Source organism: Trachypithecus francoisi, unplaced genomic scaffold, assembly GCF_009764315.1.
Source record: "Trachypithecus francoisi isolate TF-2019V2 unplaced genomic scaffold, Tfra_2.0 Lachesis_group10, whole genome shotgun sequence".
Taxonomy (NCBI): domain Eukaryota; kingdom Metazoa; phylum Chordata; class Mammalia; order Primates; family Cercopithecidae; genus Trachypithecus; species Trachypithecus francoisi.
The window spans coordinates 56,915,785-56,936,115 of record NW_022681455.1 but is presented as its reverse complement, the minus strand read 5'-3'; the positions used below and the strand labels follow the sequence as shown (position 1 = coordinate 56,936,115).

The 20,331-nt window shown below is 40.7% G+C and overlaps 1 protein-coding gene across 9 annotated transcripts in view; it reads left to right on the top strand.

The window, feature by feature from the left end:
* Positions 1-20,331, top strand: part of DST (dystonin) — a 506,627-nt gene that overhangs the window by 91,603 nt on the left and 394,693 nt on the right. For 3 of the 9 annotated variants that reach the window (XM_033217518.1, XM_033217517.1, XM_033217515.1), the window contains exon 1: positions 16,057-16,670. In XM_033217518.1, coding sequence (XP_033073409.1) covers positions 16,580-16,670 — 91 coding nt within the window. In that variant the 5' untranslated portion in view covers positions 16,057-16,579. Of the gene's footprint in view, positions 1-8,151; positions 8,360-16,056; positions 16,671-20,331 lie in introns of those variants that run through there. The other 6 variants (XM_033217522.1, XM_033217521.1, XM_033217513.1 and 3 more) reach the window with 4 other exon arrangements.

Genomic DNA, 20,331 nt, shown 5'->3' with positions numbered 1-20,331 from the left:
CCTGGCTTCTGAAGGGACTGTGGAGGCTCGACTTGATTTAGCCTCTCTCTCCTCATCAACTTTATACTGTGAGCCATATTTTCATGTCTGTATTTATACTATTCCACCAAAATACATATTTTTAAGCCTAATAAGTGATGATAAGATGACTGATATTTGATTATAAATTGGCTATTTTGTCACTTCTGCTCTCCCAGTTAGATTTCAGGCCCTTCTAAGAAAGAAGCCTATGGGTACTTAAGACATGTTTTTAATTAACTGACATAAACATCCATTTAAACTATAAGATTAAGTATTTTCTAGTTAAATGTATGTTTTCGGTATTTGAGTTTGTCTTCCTAATGCATTTGTTTTGTGGGGCTATTTTTGGAGATATGTTTGCTTTTCTTTTAGGCAAGTTATTTAAAATGTTCTTCCTTTGGTTGGAAAGACTATTTGTAGATACTCAAATGTAAACTAGTTCTGATGTCTCTATTTCTATAGTTTTCACATGATTGGGATTAGGTGGACTTGCAAAAAAAAGATGTCTGAAATTTTTTGAAAGTTTTTTTACATTTTTAGAAAAATTTTGTATTTTGATACTTTGCATAGTTTTTATTTTATCTGTAATCTGTTTGGGGAGATTTATGGAGGTGTGGGAACACATAGGACCAAAGAATCTTTGAGTGGAAAGAGACCACAGAGTAAGCGAAGGCTTGGTCCCTTGGAATAGGAGTGCTTACTATACACAAAGCAGTCTGGGAGTACTGTAGTTGTGCATTTTGAATGGTTTTTCTTTGATGTGAACTGATACCTGTCATTTCCATGCTTTGGCCCTAGTACTGAACCCAGAACAAGTCTAGTCTTTTTGGGATCCCCAAATATATGGTAATCTTTAGGGCTATGAGTATATGTTCCCCTAGTGCCAAGGACCACATGTGGTCAAGAGCACAGGCTTTCGTGTCAAAAGGACCTATATGGAAATCCTGGCTGCACCTTGTACTGACAATGACTGTGGACAAGTTATTTAATATCCCTAACTGTGCATTTCTTCATTGGATTTCAGTGAGTATTAAATAAGATAGTTAGTGAAAATGCTTAAATTATAATCAACCAATAAATGAGGCATCTGGATAGAATATACTCAACTGAAAGAAAGGAAGAAGTCTTGCAGAATGTCTTAGTGCTGAGCCTTGATTGTCTAGGATTCAAAGTGATATACCTATTGGGAACTGAAATTAATATGTTGAAGAGATATCTGCACTCCCATAGACATTGCAGCATTATTCATGATAGTCAAGTTATGAAATCAACCTTCCTCTGTCCCATCAGCAAGCTTGGTGTCCTTAGAAATATGGTACTAAGTAACACTAACCAGTGTACAATCATTATACCCTAGAAATAATTTGTGTTCTGAATTCCAGTGTTCTTTCATAGGCTGATGAACTGGGCTTCTCTACCTAGAAAGCAACCTTTGACTTCTTTAACTCTGCCTGACACTGCTTCCCTTGAGTCAGAACTTAGCAGTAACCTGCTTCCTCTCCCTCTGTTCCCCCTTCCTCTCACCTCCACCCAGGCTCTTCTGCCTCTTGGAGTTGAGGGTTCCTGCATATCTCCCCTAACAGAAGAGAGTGAGAGCCAGCTAATGGCCTCACTACTAGACCCCCTCTCCCCCACTTACAACTTAAAGGTGGTTTCCGGGTAAGACTTAACTGAGAGCTATTTATTTGATAAAAGATTTCATACCTTAATTGTTCAACAAGTTTTGAAAATTATTAACTAAAGCAAGCACAAGTTGCCCCAAATTTACCATATCTCGTTTTTTCTTCAAGGAGTTAAGCACATTTTCCTTAACTGTTTTCTCCTATGTCTATTTATTTGTGGTAGAGCTTATTTTCCTTGGGACCTCTAAAATCAGATAATGTGCTCTTGCTTTCTAACTTATTTCTAAGTAAAAAACTAGTTATATAATGATAGTTTTGGACCATAACATGTATTTTGATACAACATTGAGGAAGTTAGTATTTGTACCTACCTACCTACCTAAGGGAATTTTAAAGAAAATTGTGTCTTTGATTTTCCTAATTTTGGAGAAAAAATTTTCTGTTTTTGTTCATATAAAATATCAAAATTATGTGATACTGAACCTATCTTGTGTTCACTATATTTTACATTATTAATAAATGAATAGCAGAGGAATTTCTTTTATATTTTTCTGTCTAGAATTATGCTTAGGACTAAGGCAAGCAGATCATCTTTCTTTGGTGACTTCTTGACACAGGCTACTGCTTCTAGTGCTTCTCTAAGTGTTTATGAAGAAATGTTACGAGAAATTTCTTAGATCAAAACTATCACTTTGTCCTTGTAACCTGTATATGTTGATTTTGTGAGCACAGGAATAGACTAAGCAACACTTAAACACACCGCAAAAGACCTTGCTATGGGCTGTGTGCAATGGCTCATGCTTGTTATCCCAGTACTTTGAGAGGCCAAGGCAGAAAGATTGCTTGAGGCCAGGAGTTTGGGAGCAGCCTGGTCAACATAGGAAAACCCCGTCTCTATAAAAATATTAAAAAATAAAATTAGCCTGGTGTGGTAGTATGTGCCTGTAGACCCACTACCCAAGAGGTTGAGGTGGGAGGATCTCTTGAGCCCAGGAGTTCAAGGCTGCAGTGAGCTATGATCATGTCTTTGTACTCCAGCCTGGGCAATGGATCAAGACCTTGTCTCTTTAAAAAAAAAAAAAAAAAAAAAAAAACTTGCTATTTTCCCCTCAATTCTTCATTTTGAAAAGATTCAGATTTATAGAAAAGTTGAAAGAGTAGACCAGTGAATACTTATTGTTAGCCTATTATCACATTTAATACTTTTCCTTGTTTTTATTGAAACAATAAAAATAAGTGCAGACATCTTGGGTTTCCTCAGCCTGCATCTCCTATGGATAAGGACACTTTTCTACATAACCACAATAGTATTATTGCACCTTAGAAAACTAACAATAATTTCTTGTCTAATAAACAATCCATGTTCCATGTTCAGATTTCCCCAGTTGTCCCCAAAAGACAGTTGTCCCCAAAATGTCTTTTTAGCTTTTAAAAAAGAATCAACCCAGAATCCAACCAAGGTTCATGAATTAGTTGTGTCTCTTTTGTCCTTTCAAATCTAGAATAATTCTTCCTTTTTGGGTGTGTGTGTTTCGTGTCATTGACCTTTTTGAAGGATCTAGGATAGTTGTCTTGTAGAATGCTTCACAATCAGGATTTTTCTGTTTCATTGTGTGCTTTCTATTTTTGGGTTTTTTCCTGGTGAATATTTTGAAATACACATACAGAAATGTGCTTAAGTTCTAAATATGTGGGTTTGTGAAAGTTTACTTTTCAGCCTCTGGGATTTTAAACTTTTGGCTACTTTGCAAACCCTTATCTCTGCACTTCTTTCTCCATTGCATGTAGAGAATGCCTATTGCCAAGACAATTTCCTGGCACTTTCCTACAGATCAGGGTGCTAAGGCTGGGCAGCATCCAATTTAGGCAGTCCATTGTACTTATCTCAGATCCCCCACTGGGGTTTCAGTTAAAGAAGTTATTGTTCAGTTCCCCTTCTGAAAATGTTATTATGTAATTATCCTGGCTTTAGGAGATTCGGGTTGTTTTTATACCATGTGAATGAATTGGCTATCAGGAAAGTCATTTTAAAGCTTTTGGTGATCTAATTCAATTGTTAAAACTGCTTTAATAACTAAGTTGTAGAAGACACAATATAGCAGGTCCTTGAATAGTGTTTTGTTCAATGTCTTTTTGTTATAATGTTGATGAGAAAAAAAAAAAAAATCAATTCCTGGCTGGGGCCACTGTCAGTGGAGTTCACACTTTCTCCCCATGCCAGCGTGGGTTTTCTCTGGATGCTGCAGTTTGCTCCCACATTCCAAGGATGTGCACGTGAGGTTAATTGGTCCCATTCTGAGTGACTGTGGGCATAGATTATGATTGCACCCTGCCATGGGATGGTGTCCTGTCCAGGTGTGGTTCCTGCCTTGTGCCTTGAGCTGCCGGGATGGGTTCTGGCCACCCTTAATCCTGAACTGTAATAAGCAGGTTGGAAAAGGAACGCATGAATAAATGCAAATTATTGTAAAATAAAAAATTTGTAAGGTCTACAATAATCCTACAAATGCATGACAATAAACGATGTGGTATGAAAGTGCTCAGTGGGTCTGCCATATTTGTGATTGGCTTTGAATTGCATGGCGGTAGGAGGTCCTTCTTATATTTTTCATTTTGCAAACATCTATTCCTTGATTTAACCCCCCACCCTGATGACTGCCGTCATTTACTGATTCACCCAAAAATTGGGTAATTATCTTATTTTGTATTAATCTTCTGTAAATGTATGTATAACTCACATTTATTTCAGTGTTTAATATTAGAAGTGTTTTGGTCTTTATTTAGAGGTTTGGTGATATTTTTATGACCAGAAATATTATTTGCTGTCGGAACTTAACTCTCATTTATATTAGTTAGTCTATGTAAAATTGGTTTTATTATATGTCCTTTGACTTAAAGCAGCAGTTTCCAAGAACCTATTGATGATTTTAAGTGAGGATTTACTGTACAGGGTTTTTGGCTTGTAACCATCTAGTGCTTTTTTGGTTGCAGAGATTCAGTATCAGTCCAGAAGTGGCTCATGGTCATTTATGGAAAAGGCCAGCTGTTAAAAAGTATTATGACCTAGGCCAGCTTTATCTTCACTACCCAAATTACTCTGCCCCCTTGTTGGTATGGTTACTCCACAGCTCTTTCATGTATCTCTTATTTTCAGCATACATGCCAAATGGGGATGACAAATGATGGTGTGAATTGGGGTCTTAACCTGGGGTCAGTGGGTCAGTGAATCCCATAAAATGATATGCAAGGTTTTGCATGTATTTACTCTTGTACTTTGTTCTGGAAAGAGGTTTTCATAGATTTCATTAACTTTTCAGGGGTGCCCATGAGCCCAGAAATGTTAAAAACACTGACTTAGTTACTTCTTCATAGAGTTGTCCATATTTTCTCTAACCCTTGACATAAAATCTTTTTACTTTTGGTAATCTTTTTATGTACTTGTATTGGATTAAAATATTATAAGGAATAAAATTAAATTAATTCAGAATCTTAGTCATCACCCAAAAATAATCGCTACTTACATATGGGTAACTATTACATGTACACGCACATGCACATATTTTAAGAAATCATTCTTGATGAATTATTTCTTCTTTACTAAATATAGAACAATAACATTTTTGTTTAATTGCTATAGACTATGGTATCCATATAACTATATTTAAACAGTCTCCTATTGATGGACATAGCTACCATATTTGTATTGTAATAGGAATCAAACCTTAGGCAACAGTAGTGGAATACTAGATAGGAACCTGGGGCTTTTGTTGATTACAGGAGCCCTCTTCCTTTGTCCTACCTTTCCAAGCCCCACATCAAAGGTTAGACTCTGGCCTTTGGGTGAGAGAACACATTTGCTTTTCTTAAAACAAAAGGGAACTGTAGTTCCACATTCTTCTCTAGCCCCCAAGATAGTAACATGATTTGGCAAATCATTTCAAATCAATAAAGAATATAATAGGTTTTCTTTAGGATCAATCCACTTTAAAGCAGCTCCATTTAAATTTGTTCCCAATTTTCAGGGTTCAAATGGGCCTACTTTTGTATAGTTTACTTTATATTTTTAAAAAGTATTCATGAAAATTTTTGTGGGAAAAAATCCAATACTTTAATTGTTAAAACACTTGGATCATATAGCCTGGGAGAGACTTTACCACATATAAATATGTATGATTTCCCTCAGTTTGTGTGTGTGTGTGTGGTCCATATTTTCCTATGATATATTGCTGAAAGAGTGTTGTTGACTGTCTTTTCCTCTTTTTCTCTCTTATCTGTTTACCAATGACACTACTAGATTAGAGGCTGCACCAGTCAACACCCATGGGTCCAGGGGTGGTAACTGTTCCCATCTGGCTATGAGTGATTAATGGTGTTTATGTCATGGTATAAATCACATTTCGTTGTTCAATCAGCTGAGACTCAGGCCATTAAAAAAATTTACCCTACGAAAATCAATAACCAGTGGGTTTTGGAAAGGAGCAGTTCTTTAACAGTTATTCTCCAAGCCTGTCTGTAAAGATAAATAATCAAATTACTATACTCACTAAAACAGTACAGGTAACAAGAAATATAATCTCACAGATAAAGGATGACCTTAAGTAAGGACAGATTGGAAGCCATTTTTAGGAAGATAGAAAGCAGCCAAAGAAACCCAATACCCTCTTAAAAGTCTTTAAGAATGTCACCCTTTTATACAGAGCCAGCCAAAAACAAAATCTCAGAAAGCTCAAGATGGATTTTCAGAAAAGCATGGAAAATAAATTGGGTTGATAATAGCATGCTGTGACTGACCTAATGCCACTCACAACTCCCTATAGATTGTAGCTACAATACAGAAAATCAATTTTATTTACTTTTTGCCTCAAGTTTGCCTAATACCTTATTGTCATTAGAAAAATATACAGACTCTAAATAAATAAATTAGCCAAGATGGTGACATTTTATGTAAAGTGAAATGGAAGACAGCTTTTTTTGGGGGGAAAGAATAGAGAGCTACGTCTTACATACCTCACTTTGTGGAAAATATTACGTGAACTTCTAAAAGAATGGGGTTTACACCTACTATGTGCCCACAAAAAAGAAAAATAAAATAAAATAATGGTGTTGACCATGCATAGCCACATGCCTAAACAGATTGAGATAAGGTTAGTAGTCCTGATGTAATTAGAGTTTATTTCACGTACCTTGGGTGAGTGTTTTGGGATGTGGCTCACACAGCCTGTTTGTGCTGCAGTTGCCACTGCTTTTGTGGGAAGCCCAGTGTTTTTGCTCAAATTGGAGCATGCCTCACTGATTTCTGCCTGTAACTTGCTTCTTAGGAATCCATGGCTGCAAGTTACATTTCAGGAATTCGAGTTATACCAGTTTTGCATCTTTACCATGAGTCTCAGCGAAGTAGAATTCTCAGTAGGAAAGTCAAGACTTCTTTTTGATGTGCTGTTATGTTTATGATTTTGCAGCAGAGATAGTCAACATCCTTGTTTCATTAGTAAGCAAGTGGCTCTCTAAATAATCACAAACACAACCCAACAAAGAAGGAAGGAATAACACCTTGTGCCTTTTCCCTCTATGGAGGATATAACACTTTTATGCAAGACGTGACCCTGCAGATTTGCTCCAGCTAGATGAAGGGAGGACTAACCTTCAGGCCAAGTGCTTTGGTAAAAGCATCATGCTTCTCATTTCACAGTGTAATGACCAGGAGCTGAGAAGAGCTCTGTTTCCTGTCACTGAGCTGCATCATTCTCATTTACATTATTGGCAGCTGTTACTTTGCTGGAAGTTTAAATTACCTCAAGAACTCTAAACCGAGTTCAGATGTTTGTTTATTGGCGCTGACATAGGCTTCTGAAAACAGTCTTTTGTGTTCTCCCAGTCTTAAGAAAAGGCTCTTCTCAGAATCAGCCCTTCCTCCCTCCTTGCTCTTTTCTGGGAACCTGCTTCAGTCTCATGAAGAAAATTAAATAAAGAGAACAGGGGCTTAAAATTGATTGGAACAGAGACTCCAGTGGTGAGGTGACTTGAAGCGGAAAGGAGTTGGGACTCAACATCCTGCATTTGTGCTTTGTTTTCGAAACTTCGAGTTAGTTGCATTAATGAATTAACCAGCAGGCTAGCAATGGAAAATATTTCTACTGTCCTGGTGGGGGAGCCAAATACTATAGATTTGTAACAGGAAGGCTGTTGATTCTGGCTTCATTGTTGGGCCAGTCATTTGAGAGCTGGTGGCCGGACCACAGGCCACACACTTCTTCGGTGCAAATCTTCATGTATTGGAACTGCCTGTGTATTGTTTTTACGATTGGAGACTTGGCCAAGAAAAGATGGTGAGCCCCGGGTTTCATTTTTTTGGTTTCTGTATATTCCCTCAGCTCTGAGGATGGTGCAGGATATGCCAGACCCAGTTTGGGGGCAGGGAGGGCGGCGGTGGTGATGGTGGGGATGTTTAAATCGATGAGCATATGTGAGTATTTTGCTGTTAATGCTTTTTCTGTGTCATTCTCTGTAGAGTTCCGGGAACGCGTCCTATCGCTGCTCTATGTCTTCCTCTGCGGATTTTTCCGACGAGGATGATTTCAGCCAGAAATCTGGCTCCGCATCCCCAGCTCCGGGAGACACCTTACCCTGGAATTTGCCTAAACATGAGAGGTCGAAAAGAAAGATTCAAGGGGGCTCAGTGCTGGACCCTGCTGAGAGGGCAGTGCTTCGGATAGCAGGTAAGAGCATCTGGGGAAGGGGATGGAGTGGGGGAAGAGAGTTGTGGAAATTCGCCCATCTGCTTCCTGGGGGGCCATAGCGGGAGCTGATGCACTGGGCAGGAATCTGTGCTCAAGGTGGGGGAGGATGATGACCATGTTTACTTTATGCCTTGTTTTACTGATAGAGCCATTTGCCCTGCCTGCTGGTGACTAAGCTGTTTGGCCCTGCCTTCTGGTTGGATGAATTGATTCCTTTGAAATGCAAGGAAATATTGAACTAAACTTTCCTATTTACTGCATTAGTTACCGTAACATTCTGAAAGTGTTAGCTCCAGTGATTGCTAGTATATTTGCGGGAAGCTGGAAGTGAGCAGCCTTTATTTTCATTTTTGCCCAGGGGCACTGAGCTACGCAGATTTAACTCAAGAAGATTCACGGTTTTCGGTACCCAGGATTGCAAAGCATATTCCAGCAACTTGGATGTTGTTTTTCTTTAAATGTAGCATCTCTGTCTGCATCATCGTATCCATAGCAGCTTTCTGTCCTTAGTGCTTTTGAGGGTTTGGCCATCACGCCTTCCTGATTAATTAATACATGAGACGTGCCAGTGTTTCTGTTCTGTGTTACCCGGTGTTGCCTTGCATTGGCCCTAAAAGCTGAACCAGAAGTGATGGCTTGTTTTACCCAGCTGAAAGCTGAGAACACTGTGGAAATCAACCTTCCAACCCCGGTGTGGTTTGTGTGTATGTGTCCCGTGCATGAGAGGTGCTTCCAGGGGTGGTTGTTCCTTTCTTCCCTCTCTCTCTCTATGTATAATATATATATATATTTCTTTCTTGGAAATGGTAACAGGGAAGGATGGAGTATGTCCTTGGGGACTTTCTTACAAAGGCAGAAGGCCAGGTGTTCTTTAAGTTTGTTTCTGCATCCAGTGGTTCAGGCTTCCTTTCCTTCCCTCTCTTCCACTCTTAACTCTGGAGGTCCCTTTCCACAGTTTTTTTTTGCCTCCTATACTATATTGCAAAGTTGGTACTTTCTTTTCCTCCAAGGGGGCTGGTGGGGACCAGCCCAGATTCCAGCCATCAAGGCAGCTGAGAACCCCCTTTTTGTCCTCCCAATGGGATTTTCTGATTACGGGAAAAACAAACAGTGCCTTGCCAGCCATTCTTTAGTCAGGGTTTCTGGGGCAACAGCCTTGAGCTTCTTCTGGTTTCCGCTGTGAGATGCTGGCTGGTCTCACCCAGGCCTTTGAAGAGCAAGGGGTCGAGTGAGAAAGGGGAGGTGGAGGGAGGATAGAAACTGTGAGAGTGAGCAGGGGTAGCCTTGGAGAGTCAAGGCAGACCAGAAAATGTTTAGTCACTGAGGCCTGCCTCCTTGCCCTATTGAGAACTTTTCCGCAGGTCTGAGGCTCCAGCAAGACGAATGCCTATACAGATGACACTGCCCATACCAGATGTTTGACTCAGCAGAAAGGGAAGATAGGTGAAAGAAGGGTGTGAATGAGAAGTTACTGGGGGCTGATGGCCCACTTAGGGCATCAAAATGGGATGCCTGTTCTATTTATTTTTTGGAAGGCAGAAGTTGCTTCTGGGCTGAGAGTTTTGGTAGTAGTGGCAGAGATGGATATTTTGCTTTCAGTAATGAAGGAGGGAGTTATGACAGAAGGACAGGGCAGGTGTTTGTTAGGGGGAATGAGATTATATAAATTGGGAAAAACTCTACTGGGCAGGAAGTTATGAGAAATGTAACCATCAGTGTACACTGCAGGTGGGGAAGACATTGAAGAACTTGATGTTCTAATGGGATGCAGTGTACGTGAAGGTGCTGATGCTGTTAGTAGACTGTGGAGTCATTGATGCAGGGGCCATCGCTTGTTAATTGTAAAATGTTTACTGAGTTTGTAGGGATAGCTGTGAAGTTGGTGGCAGTTGATGCACTGGGGACCTCAAAATTCCATCCTTTAAAATTTACAGGCCAGGCGCGGTGGCCTATGCCTGTAATCCCAGCACTTTGGGCGGCCGAGGTGGGCGGATCATGAGGTCAAGAGATCGAGACCATCCTGGCCAATATGGTGAAACCCCCTTCTCTACTAAAAATACAAAAATTAGCTGGGCATGGTGGTGTGCGTCTATAGTCCCAGCTACCTGGGAGGCTGAGGCAGGAGAATTGCTTATACCCAGGAGACAGAGGTTGCAGTGAGCTGAGATCCCACCACTAAACTCCAGCCTGGTGACAGAGTGAGACTCTGTCTCAAAAAACAAAACAAAACAAAACAAAACAAAAAAACCCCAAAAAACCAATTACACGAATTCTTCAAAAGCAGTAAAAGATAAAATGAAACAACAAACAGTAGGGAAGCATATTATTTTATTTTATTTTGAGACAGATTCTCTCTCTCTCTGTCACCCAGGGTGGAGTACAGTGGCGCAATCTTGGCTGACTACAACCTCTGTCTAATGGGTTCAAGTGTTTCTCCTGCCTCAGCCTCCAAAGTAGCTGGGACCACAGGCATGCGCCACCATGCCCAGCTAATTTTTTTTTGTTTTGTTTTGCATTTTTAGTAGAGACAGGGTTTCACCACATTGGCCAGGCTGGTCTTGAACTCCTGACCTCAAGTGATCCACCCACCTCAGCCTCCCAAAGTGCTAGGATTATAGGCGTGAGCCACCAAACCTGGCCTAAGATTGTATTTTAAATAAATATTGGTAAATTAGCTTTTTGCTAGACAAATCATAAACAATAATCATACATGGAGGACAGACTTGGGGGACGAGTCCACAAATATCTGTTTAACCTATAATGTGGCTAAATTATGAAATTCAGCTATATGATGTGTTAAACTGGCCACTGATCACCCAGTGTGAGGATGAGGGGTACATGTTATCTAATGGAATTTGGTGCTGTGGATAATATGAAGACATACAATTGGAATTTCAACTTCTAATTTTATTACATATTTTCATTCTTCCTGAAACTTACCCCCTCCTTGAAATTCACCCTTTTTAGGAAATGAGGTGAAGTTCAGAAATGGTGTGAGGATGTCTGTAGTGGTCATTACTTAGTAATAAAAGAGCTGAGAGTTTAGTATTTTTATTTGTTTTTAAGGTCCTAAAAATAGAATTGATTGTGAAAATGTCTATTGAGTCAAAAAGACTATGTGGTCTATGGGATACCTTAATTCACCCACATTTAGCAACTACTTATTGAGCCCCTGCCATGAAATGAAGATTAGCACACAGTTCTAACTTTACAAAGTCATAGTTTCAAGAGAGATTAGTGAATGGATACAAACTTACAGTTAAAAGAAATGAGTCCTAATATTCCATAGCAGAGGAGGATATCTATTGTTAGCAATAATATATTGTATATTTCAAAATAGCTAGAAGGAAGGACTTGAAATATTACCAATACATAGAAATGATAAATGCTTAAGGTGATGGATACCTTAAATACTCTGACTTGATCGTTACACATTCTATGCATGTAAAAAATACTTGCAGTACGGTACCCTCATTAATATATAAAATATGTATCAATAAAATAAAAAAGAATAAGCTGGAAAAGAAAGGTCATAGTCTAATATGATAAATGGATGTGTTGTTAAACAGTTACAATGCAGTAATTATTAGTTGTTACAGGGATTAGTTGTGATGGCTCTAAGCACGTAAAATTAGAAGAACCCAGAGGAGAGTATAATTAACTTGGGGGGAGAAGGGAGGCATGGGGGGTTCCTGAAAGGTTTCTGAGAGGAAGTGCCACTTGAACTGAGATTTAAAGAGCTTGATGGAATTAGGGTGAAAGGGAAGCCCACTTTAGAGGGATGGAACTACAGGAACAAAGGTAGGGAGATGGTTTAAATGAGAACTGCAAGTAATGTGTGTTGCTAAGTGTGGGATTTGGAAGGGAAAGACAGAAACTGTAAAGATGTTTGTGTGCAATCCTGAGGCAACTGGACTATTTATGTTGTAAGTGCTAGGGAACCGCTGAAGGATTTTTAAGCAATGGAGTGGCATAATCAGGTTTACGGTTTGGAAAGTCATATTAGTGATGGTGTCACATGACGAACACTTCTTATTATTTATTTAAAAATTTATTTATGAGTTGAGGGTTTGCTCTGTTGCCCAGGGTGGAGTGTACTGGTGTGATCACAGCTCACTGCCACCTCTAACTCCTGGACTCAAGGGATCTCCCACTACAGCCTCCCGAGTAGCTAGGACTACAGGTGTGTACCACCATGCTTGGCTTATTAAAAAATTTTTTTTTATAGAGATGGGTTCTCATTGTGTTGCCCAGGCTGGACAAGTGATCACTTCTGGGCTCAAGTGATCCTTCCCGCCTGGTCCTCCCAAAGTGCTGGGATTATAGGAGTGAGCCACAGGGCCTGGCCAACTTCACTTTATTTTGTTTGTTTTTTGAGACAAGGTCTTCCTCTGTTTCTCAAGCTGGATTGCAGTGGTGTGATCTCAGTTCACTGCAACCTCTACCTCCTGGGCTCAAGCGATCCTCCCACCATAGCCTCCCAGGTAGCTGGGACTAAAGGCTTGTGCCACCATGCCTGGCTAATTTTTGTATTTTTGTAGAGACAAGGTTCTACCATGTTGCCCAGGCTGGTCTTGAACTCCTGGGCTCAAGCGATCTGCCCACCTTGGCCTCCCAAAATTCTACTATTACAGGCATGAGCCACTGTGCCTGGCCCAACTTCACATTTTTAGTGCTTTTGTATCTGTTGTGGTTTCATCATATTAAAATCTGAGACTATAGTATGTTTACTTCTTATCTCCTCGGGTCAATGTGAGAATAAAACAATGAAATATAAGGAAATGGGCTTCTAAACACACATCATATAAATGCTTTTTACATATGAGCAATACAGATCTGCTGTTCTTAGCTACAGGATATTGTAAGTTGGGTTTTTCAGTCATAAACTACCTATAAAGTTACATGCTTTGTCAGTGATAATGCCATTTTAAGAAAAGGATTTTTGTCCTATCCAAATAATTTGAAGTTGGAATTGAAGGATCAAAGGAGAATCAGACTTTGAACTCAGGCAAACTTGGGTTTTAATTCCTCCTCTGTCCATGACAGTTGTGTTTACTTGGACAATTTACCAAACTTATCTTAGCCTCAGTTTCTTTATCAAAGGGGTCATGGTTGTGGTGATTAAATATAATAGTGAATGCAAACAATTCTGCTAACTCCTTGGCACATCAAATGCTCTATAAATGATAGCTTACCCATGGCCAGATGTTCTTCTAAGCACTTAATATGGTATCCTATTTAGACCTCCCAAGAACCCCATGAAGTAGGTACTATGATTTTCTCCATTTTCAGTTCAGAATCTGCTGAGAAAGGAAGAGAAACTTTGCTAAGGTCGTAGTGTCAAGAAGTAGTAGAGCTAGGACCTGAATTCAGGCAGTCTTTACTCCAAAGTCCAAGCTATTTACTGCTATGCTTTTGCCTCTTCTCTATGGAATACATTATTATTATTAGCATATTAACCCAATGTTACCCTTCCAAGAATGCATGGGGCAAAAGCTATTTTTAAAAATAATCCCAAATGCTGCTTCTGCTCATTTTGACTGGTTCCTTAAATAGATGATTAAAATTACTAAGTATGTGCTGACTATATTCATAAAACTGGGTGCTACTGGGTGTCAGTCTCTGATGAAGGCTCAGATGTGCCTTCAGTGACCTTGCTGATTGTAAAGGAGACATTTTTGAGAGACTTATGCCTGTGCATGTGTGGTCTGTAAATGAATGACTCTCAGGGATCTAATGCTAACCCTTTTATTTCAAGAAAGTGTCCCATATGATACGTGGTTGTTACTTCATGAACAAATGTGCACATAAATGCTGTAATAAAACTCTAGTAACCTTAAAGACTTACTGGCATAAGGGTTCAAACTCAGATTATAAACCAGTGGTCAGGATAGAAAAAAGAGATATGGTCTTGCTTTGCTTGGAGTAACAAAATTAGGCCAATTGCTGAGGAGGAGTGCTTCAGTTCTATCTCAAGTCAGTTTTTTTTTTTCCACGAGTACACAATTTTTTTTTTTCCCAACTCATCCTTGTCTAAGCATTAATGGAAAATGGTCAACAGTTCACAACATCCAACGCTAACAAAGAAATAAAAAATCATGGAGGGCAAAAGGTCAGTATATATGAAAGGAGGAAATAGGGAAGGAAGATTTAGACAAGAGGTGAAGTTGACATAGGTCAGACCATCAACAATCAGCTGATTTATCTAATAGTAGTAGCAGTGAGGTATCATCCTGTCACTGTACTCCAGCCTGGATGACAGAATGAGACTCTACCTCCTAAATAAAGTAGTAGAAGCAGCAGCTAATCCTTATATAACACCAGGCATTATTCTAAACTTCATTTACTATACAACTTTATGAGTTAGGCACTATTATTGCTGTTTTACTGATGAAGAAAGCTCAGAGAGGATAAGTAACTTACCTATGTGACACAGTAAGGAGTGAAGATTCTATCTACAGCAGCCTTACTTCACTCTTTTTTTTTTTTTTGGAGACGGAGTCTTGCTTTGTCACTCAGGCTGGAATACAGTGGCATGATCTTGGCTCACTGCAACCTCCGTCTCCGGGGTGCAAGCAGTTCTCTGCCTCAACCTCCCAAGTAGCTGGGATTACAGGTCCCCGCCACCACGCCTGGCTAATTTTTGTATTTTTAGTAGAGACAGGGTTTCACTATCTCGGCCAGGCTGGTCTTGAACTCCGGACCTCGTGATCCACCCTCGTTGGCCTCTGAAAGTGCTGGGATTACAGGGGTGAGACACCGTGCCTGGCTAGTCATTACCCTTAAACACATCTATTTACATGCCTGGGTATCAATTGGTTCCTCCAATGGACCCTTAAACTCACTTTAGTATATGATACACATATATCTAATTTAAGGGAACTGTATCCATTTTACTCAGTTTAATGGATACTAGTACTATGTAGAATGAATAATAAGAGAGCAAGAGGGAGGTGACAAATACGGGACTGTTGTGAACCTATAGGCCCGCCGTGGAGCCCAGCAGCAGATGCGCCTGCGGGCTCTGGGGGGCAGAAGGGAGGGACCGCGCCGGCTGGTCCTCGGCAGCCTCAGGGCGGCCGGGCGCTCAGGCGCAGGCGCGGCCCGGCTGTCAGGCGCTGATGCGCGGGGCCACCTGCAGAGGCCTCCTCACCCTGTTCCCGGGATGTCCCCTAGACGCGGACCCCCGTGCCCTCCTTGCCCTGTGCTGTCACAGAGTGACCTGAATCCTCCCATGCCAAAAAAATGGGTGGAAGAAAGTATTTCCAACGCTCCTCCCGATCATCCCTTACCGAGGGAGAGCCGCTGGCCCCTCAGCAGGGGCTTGCGCACGGCATGGAGCGATCTGCGGCTTTGTTTCTCAGGCACCTGTTGTGGATCCCAAATAGAAACGTCGCCCTTGGGGATTCGGGACCGGGCAGCCAGTGTCCGGGGGTGGGCGTGTTTGGCTGCACGGTCCACCCGGGTGGGCGGGCCTGGGGAGGGGGCCCGGGGCTCTGTGGCTCTGCCTGGGAGGGAGGGGCTGAGCGGCGCCGGGGACTGAGTTGAGCCAGCCGGGGCGCTGACCGCCGCGCTCGCCCCCTCCCTTCCGCCCTCCGCCCTCCACCCTCCTCCCTCCTCCCTCCCTCTGTCCCCGGCGCGGGCGAGTGTCTGCAGCGCGGCGGCCAGGAAATGCCGCAGATGCGCCGCGCAGCATCCCCGGCGGAGGCAGCGCGCTGGTCCTCCCGCACCGCCGCCACGGCTTCGGCCCGGCCCGGAGCAGGCGCCCCGTGCAGGGCCAGCAGAGCGGTCAGCGCGGCCGCAGAGGGTCCGGGCGCCCGCCGGCCCCAGCCGGCCCTCGCCGCACTCCCGGCTCCTGCGCTTGGCGTGGCGCTGCTCGTCGCCGCCCCTGGGCTCGCCGAGATTTGCCGCTGCTGAAACCCGAGAGGGACTCGGGCTCCCGCAGCAGGGCGGCCCACCCTCGGTCCGCCAGGAGGCCTGGGCGTTTCCTCTACCGGCCCCGGCGCCTGGCCCCCGTCGTCTGCCGCCCGCCACCTACTGCGCCCCCGCTCTGCGTCTTCGGCTTCCGCGCTCTTCGCCAGCCTGCTGCTCCTTCCTCTTTTCCAGTTCCCAAGGCTGTGTCTTGCTGACTGCGTTACTGTCCGGGGGTTACGAGGGGGAGAGGGGAATTGGCCAGTCATCGCTTAAATAAACTTCGGCATGGCGGGTTACCTCTCCCCTGCTGCTTACCTGTACGTAGAGGAGCAGGAGTACCTCCAGGCCTACGAGGATGTCCTGGAGAGGTACAAAGGTATGTGGTCCCTGCCCTGGGGCTGCGAAGCTTGACACGGATCAGACAGGCAACCACTACCTTTCCTTAATCAGAGCCACCACTGCTTGGGCACGAGTAAACAGGTGTCTGGACCAGTTCTGGGAATGGACCAGGTCTTTTTGCATGGGATTTAGTACCCCCAGCGCAGGGAGGATGGTGGGGTGGGCGACAGTCTGGAGACGCCCTTAGATGAGCGGTAGAGAGGGGGGAAGGGGGTTTGGTTTCCAAGAAGCACATTGCGTTTTCTCTTCCTTGTAAAAGCTCTTAAGCACTACGCATAATCATAATTCTTCCTGGGAGGGTGGATACTGATTATTCTCTATGGGATTACTAAGGCATTGCTGCTGCTGCTTGGCTAGGGTATTGGTTAGCCCTGTAAAAAAGGTTCAGCATCACTAGATCATTTTCCTTAAAATGATCTTACTTATTTGAAAAAGTTTGTGACTATATACTTACTCTGATGTATTTTAAAAATTATTTTATAGCGTGATGGATAAAAGACTTTAGTTAGTGAGTTTGTTGTAAATTTAAATGTAAAGAATATATTTTGAGATTTTTTTTCTGCCCATCCTTTATGTTCAGGAAATTCTATGCCAACCTGATATTTATGTTTTAGTATAATGTTTACTTTGACTTCATAGCTAAATATAAAGACGAAATACAAATTGCAGCTGTCCATTTTGTAAGTCTTTTTGTCTCTGGAAATGTATTTTTAAGTGTGTATATACCATCTTTTTATTGTGGCTCCCAAAACACTCCGAAATCAAGAGCAGCTCAGAGAGGTTTAACGTGTTTATAGTGAATAGTGGCCCATTTCATAGGTAGGATTCAAATGGTTTTATTTCTTTTGAATATTTGCTTTGGGTTTGGTAACTCAATGTCTGTAAATGCAGTGGTATTATATGGTTAACAATACATGTAGTTTTCTATTAGTAGAAAGTAGAAATAAAAAAAAATTGAACTAAACAATAAAATTCCAAATCCCCAGAAAGCTCAAATCCACTCACAATTGTTTTCTGTCTTTGTAGAATATGTTTTATAACTGAAATTCTTGCAGTCCATGTAGAATTTTGTGAACAGTACAATGAGGATTCCTTTGTGCCAAGACTCTTATTGTGTATAATACTGCCACCGAGCAAGTGCAATGATATTTTAGGCTAAAGCACATTTGTGACATTTGTGTGTGTGTGGATAATATACTCATGTTTACCTGCATCACTCCGTTTTAAAGTAAGGTTTGTAATTAGTTGTTCCCAGAGCTTTATAAAAGAGAAATATTGGAATATAGACCAACAAACCTTACCGAAGAAATACATCTGTGCTCTATATAGTCAGAAACAAAAAAATCTGAAAGTTCTAAAGTATATACATTTTATACTTTTGAAAAAAATTACAGCTGAATGAATTTTAGTCACATGAAGTTATACCTAAGTGACACGTGGGTGATTTCAGGTGACTGAAAACAAGTGCTTATTTGACTTTGTCTTAAAGAAGGGGGCATTGTTTAAAAGCTTGTCTTTGCCTTTGGAAATAAAAGGAAATTAAAGATCTGAAGGCCAGTGTACAACAATCAGTATTGCCCTTAAACATATACATTTTCAAACATATTGTTTAGACGTCACTGAAAAAGTGATGGGAGTTTTCCTCATTTTACTTACGGTTTTTAAAATGCTTAGTTCATCAATTTGTACTTGGCTTTATAGTTGTTCTATGTTTATTTAGTCGTGGAAAGGAAAGTAAGAGTATTGGGCAGTGTATTCCATGAAAAGCTGGAGACCTGGAAAACTCATTGTTTCCCGATGTGTTTTGAAGCCAGTTCTGATTTCCCATCAGTATCCAGTATGATGACTTCACTACAGTGCTTATTATCCTGATGACTTGCTGTGGGGACTGATCTAATCAGAAAAGAATTGTAGGCTTTGAATAGGGAGTGTCAATTCACTAAACATTCAGAATACAGTTGCTCACTTTCTGAAATCATGCATTGTTCAAAACATTTTATGTTCTCATTTAAACTTAAAGAGAAGTTATTTTGATTTTTATTTCGGACAGAGTTCTTTGGTTACAGAATGAGTTTGCATTCATCTAGAATATTATCAGGTTGCCAAGTTATCCTATGCCTCAGCTGTTGAGTAGTGTAAGCGGTGGAGTCAGCTGGAACCAATTCAAAAACTGCCTGTTGTCAGAAATGTAGAATTGTAATAATCTATAATGTTAGGAATTATAAGCATTAGATTTGGAAGTCGAGAGCTTTGTTAGGCCTAGTATTCAGACAGCCTTGAGAGGACTTCAAATCATACTCTCTGTAGAAAAACAAGAATAGTGGAGAGTGAACGCTAATTATTTATGTGTAGTCAGTCTATTCTCATATCTTGCTTTGGTCCATTACTTCTGGGCAAAAATAGGCAACTGTTTGCTGAATTAGAATAACACAGAAAGAGCCATTTGCTACAAAGAAGGGTGCAGTGTTCTGATTCATACTCGAGTCCCGTTATTTGTAAAATGTATTCATGAAATATTCAGGGCCATCTGATTAAAAAAACATATTTCTTCAGCTGATACCAAACTTTGGCTAAATAAAGGCATTTATTTTTGAGTAAAACATAATTCTTTATTATTGTTTATGCTGGAAATTTTCTATGTCAGAGTGAGTTTCTTTTATATCTATAGTAAATTATCCAGTGTATATACGGTGTAATACAAAACATTCTTAGTAGCTTAGCTTAAAAGAAACAGTGATATCTTATTTTTCTTCTTAAGTTTAAAGAGACTAACCTATATGCTGTTGTTATAAATGATTAATTAGCTCTCATATTATGAAATTCAGCTTTATGAGTGTATCATTGGAATATTTTGTTTTCTCAACACATTGTTACTTTGTAGTATGATGTTCAGTGAGAAAATGAGATAATGTGAATTCAATACATTTTTTTCTATACCTTATAGATGTAATTTTAAAATGTTACATTATTTTGGTTCACCAAAATGGTTATTTTTCTATTGATCTGGAAGTAAATCCGTTATTCCTAGACAATTGTAATGAAAGTGTTGCTTTATCATTCTCTATGAAAGCTGAATGGTCGTTTTGCTTACTTATCTATAATATCACTAATCCCACTCCACCCCCCCCACCCCCTGCAAACTGCTGTTTAGGCAATAGGCAAAGTTTTCTCTTTTTTACAGATACCTTGTATAATTGCTTTAGTTTCTTCTCTCATTAGGGCTATAAAATCTGCTTATGTGCATGGTGACAAAAGGAACTCAGACTACCATAATTTTCATTTTCAGTTCGGGTTTATTGCCTTTATTGATAGATGATTAGTAAACATTCTGTCATTTTACTCTGTAAATTGGCTCGGACACTCCCTTGAAAATTGGAGTATACAGATTTCAAGGAATTTCTCTGCAGCGTATAATGATCTAGCTCAGTGGTTTTCATTTGGCTTCTAGGATTCTGCAAAAACTTGATTTTGAATTTTTTCTGCTCATGCTCTGTTCATAGGTTAATAGTTACATAATAAGTGAACTTTAACTGTGCTGCATCATAATAATGTTATATTGTAGCTAGTCATAATAGTGTAAGTCTGGGATTTTTGTTTTCTTTTAAAAGTGAAACAGGCTGAATTTGCTGAGTGTTAGT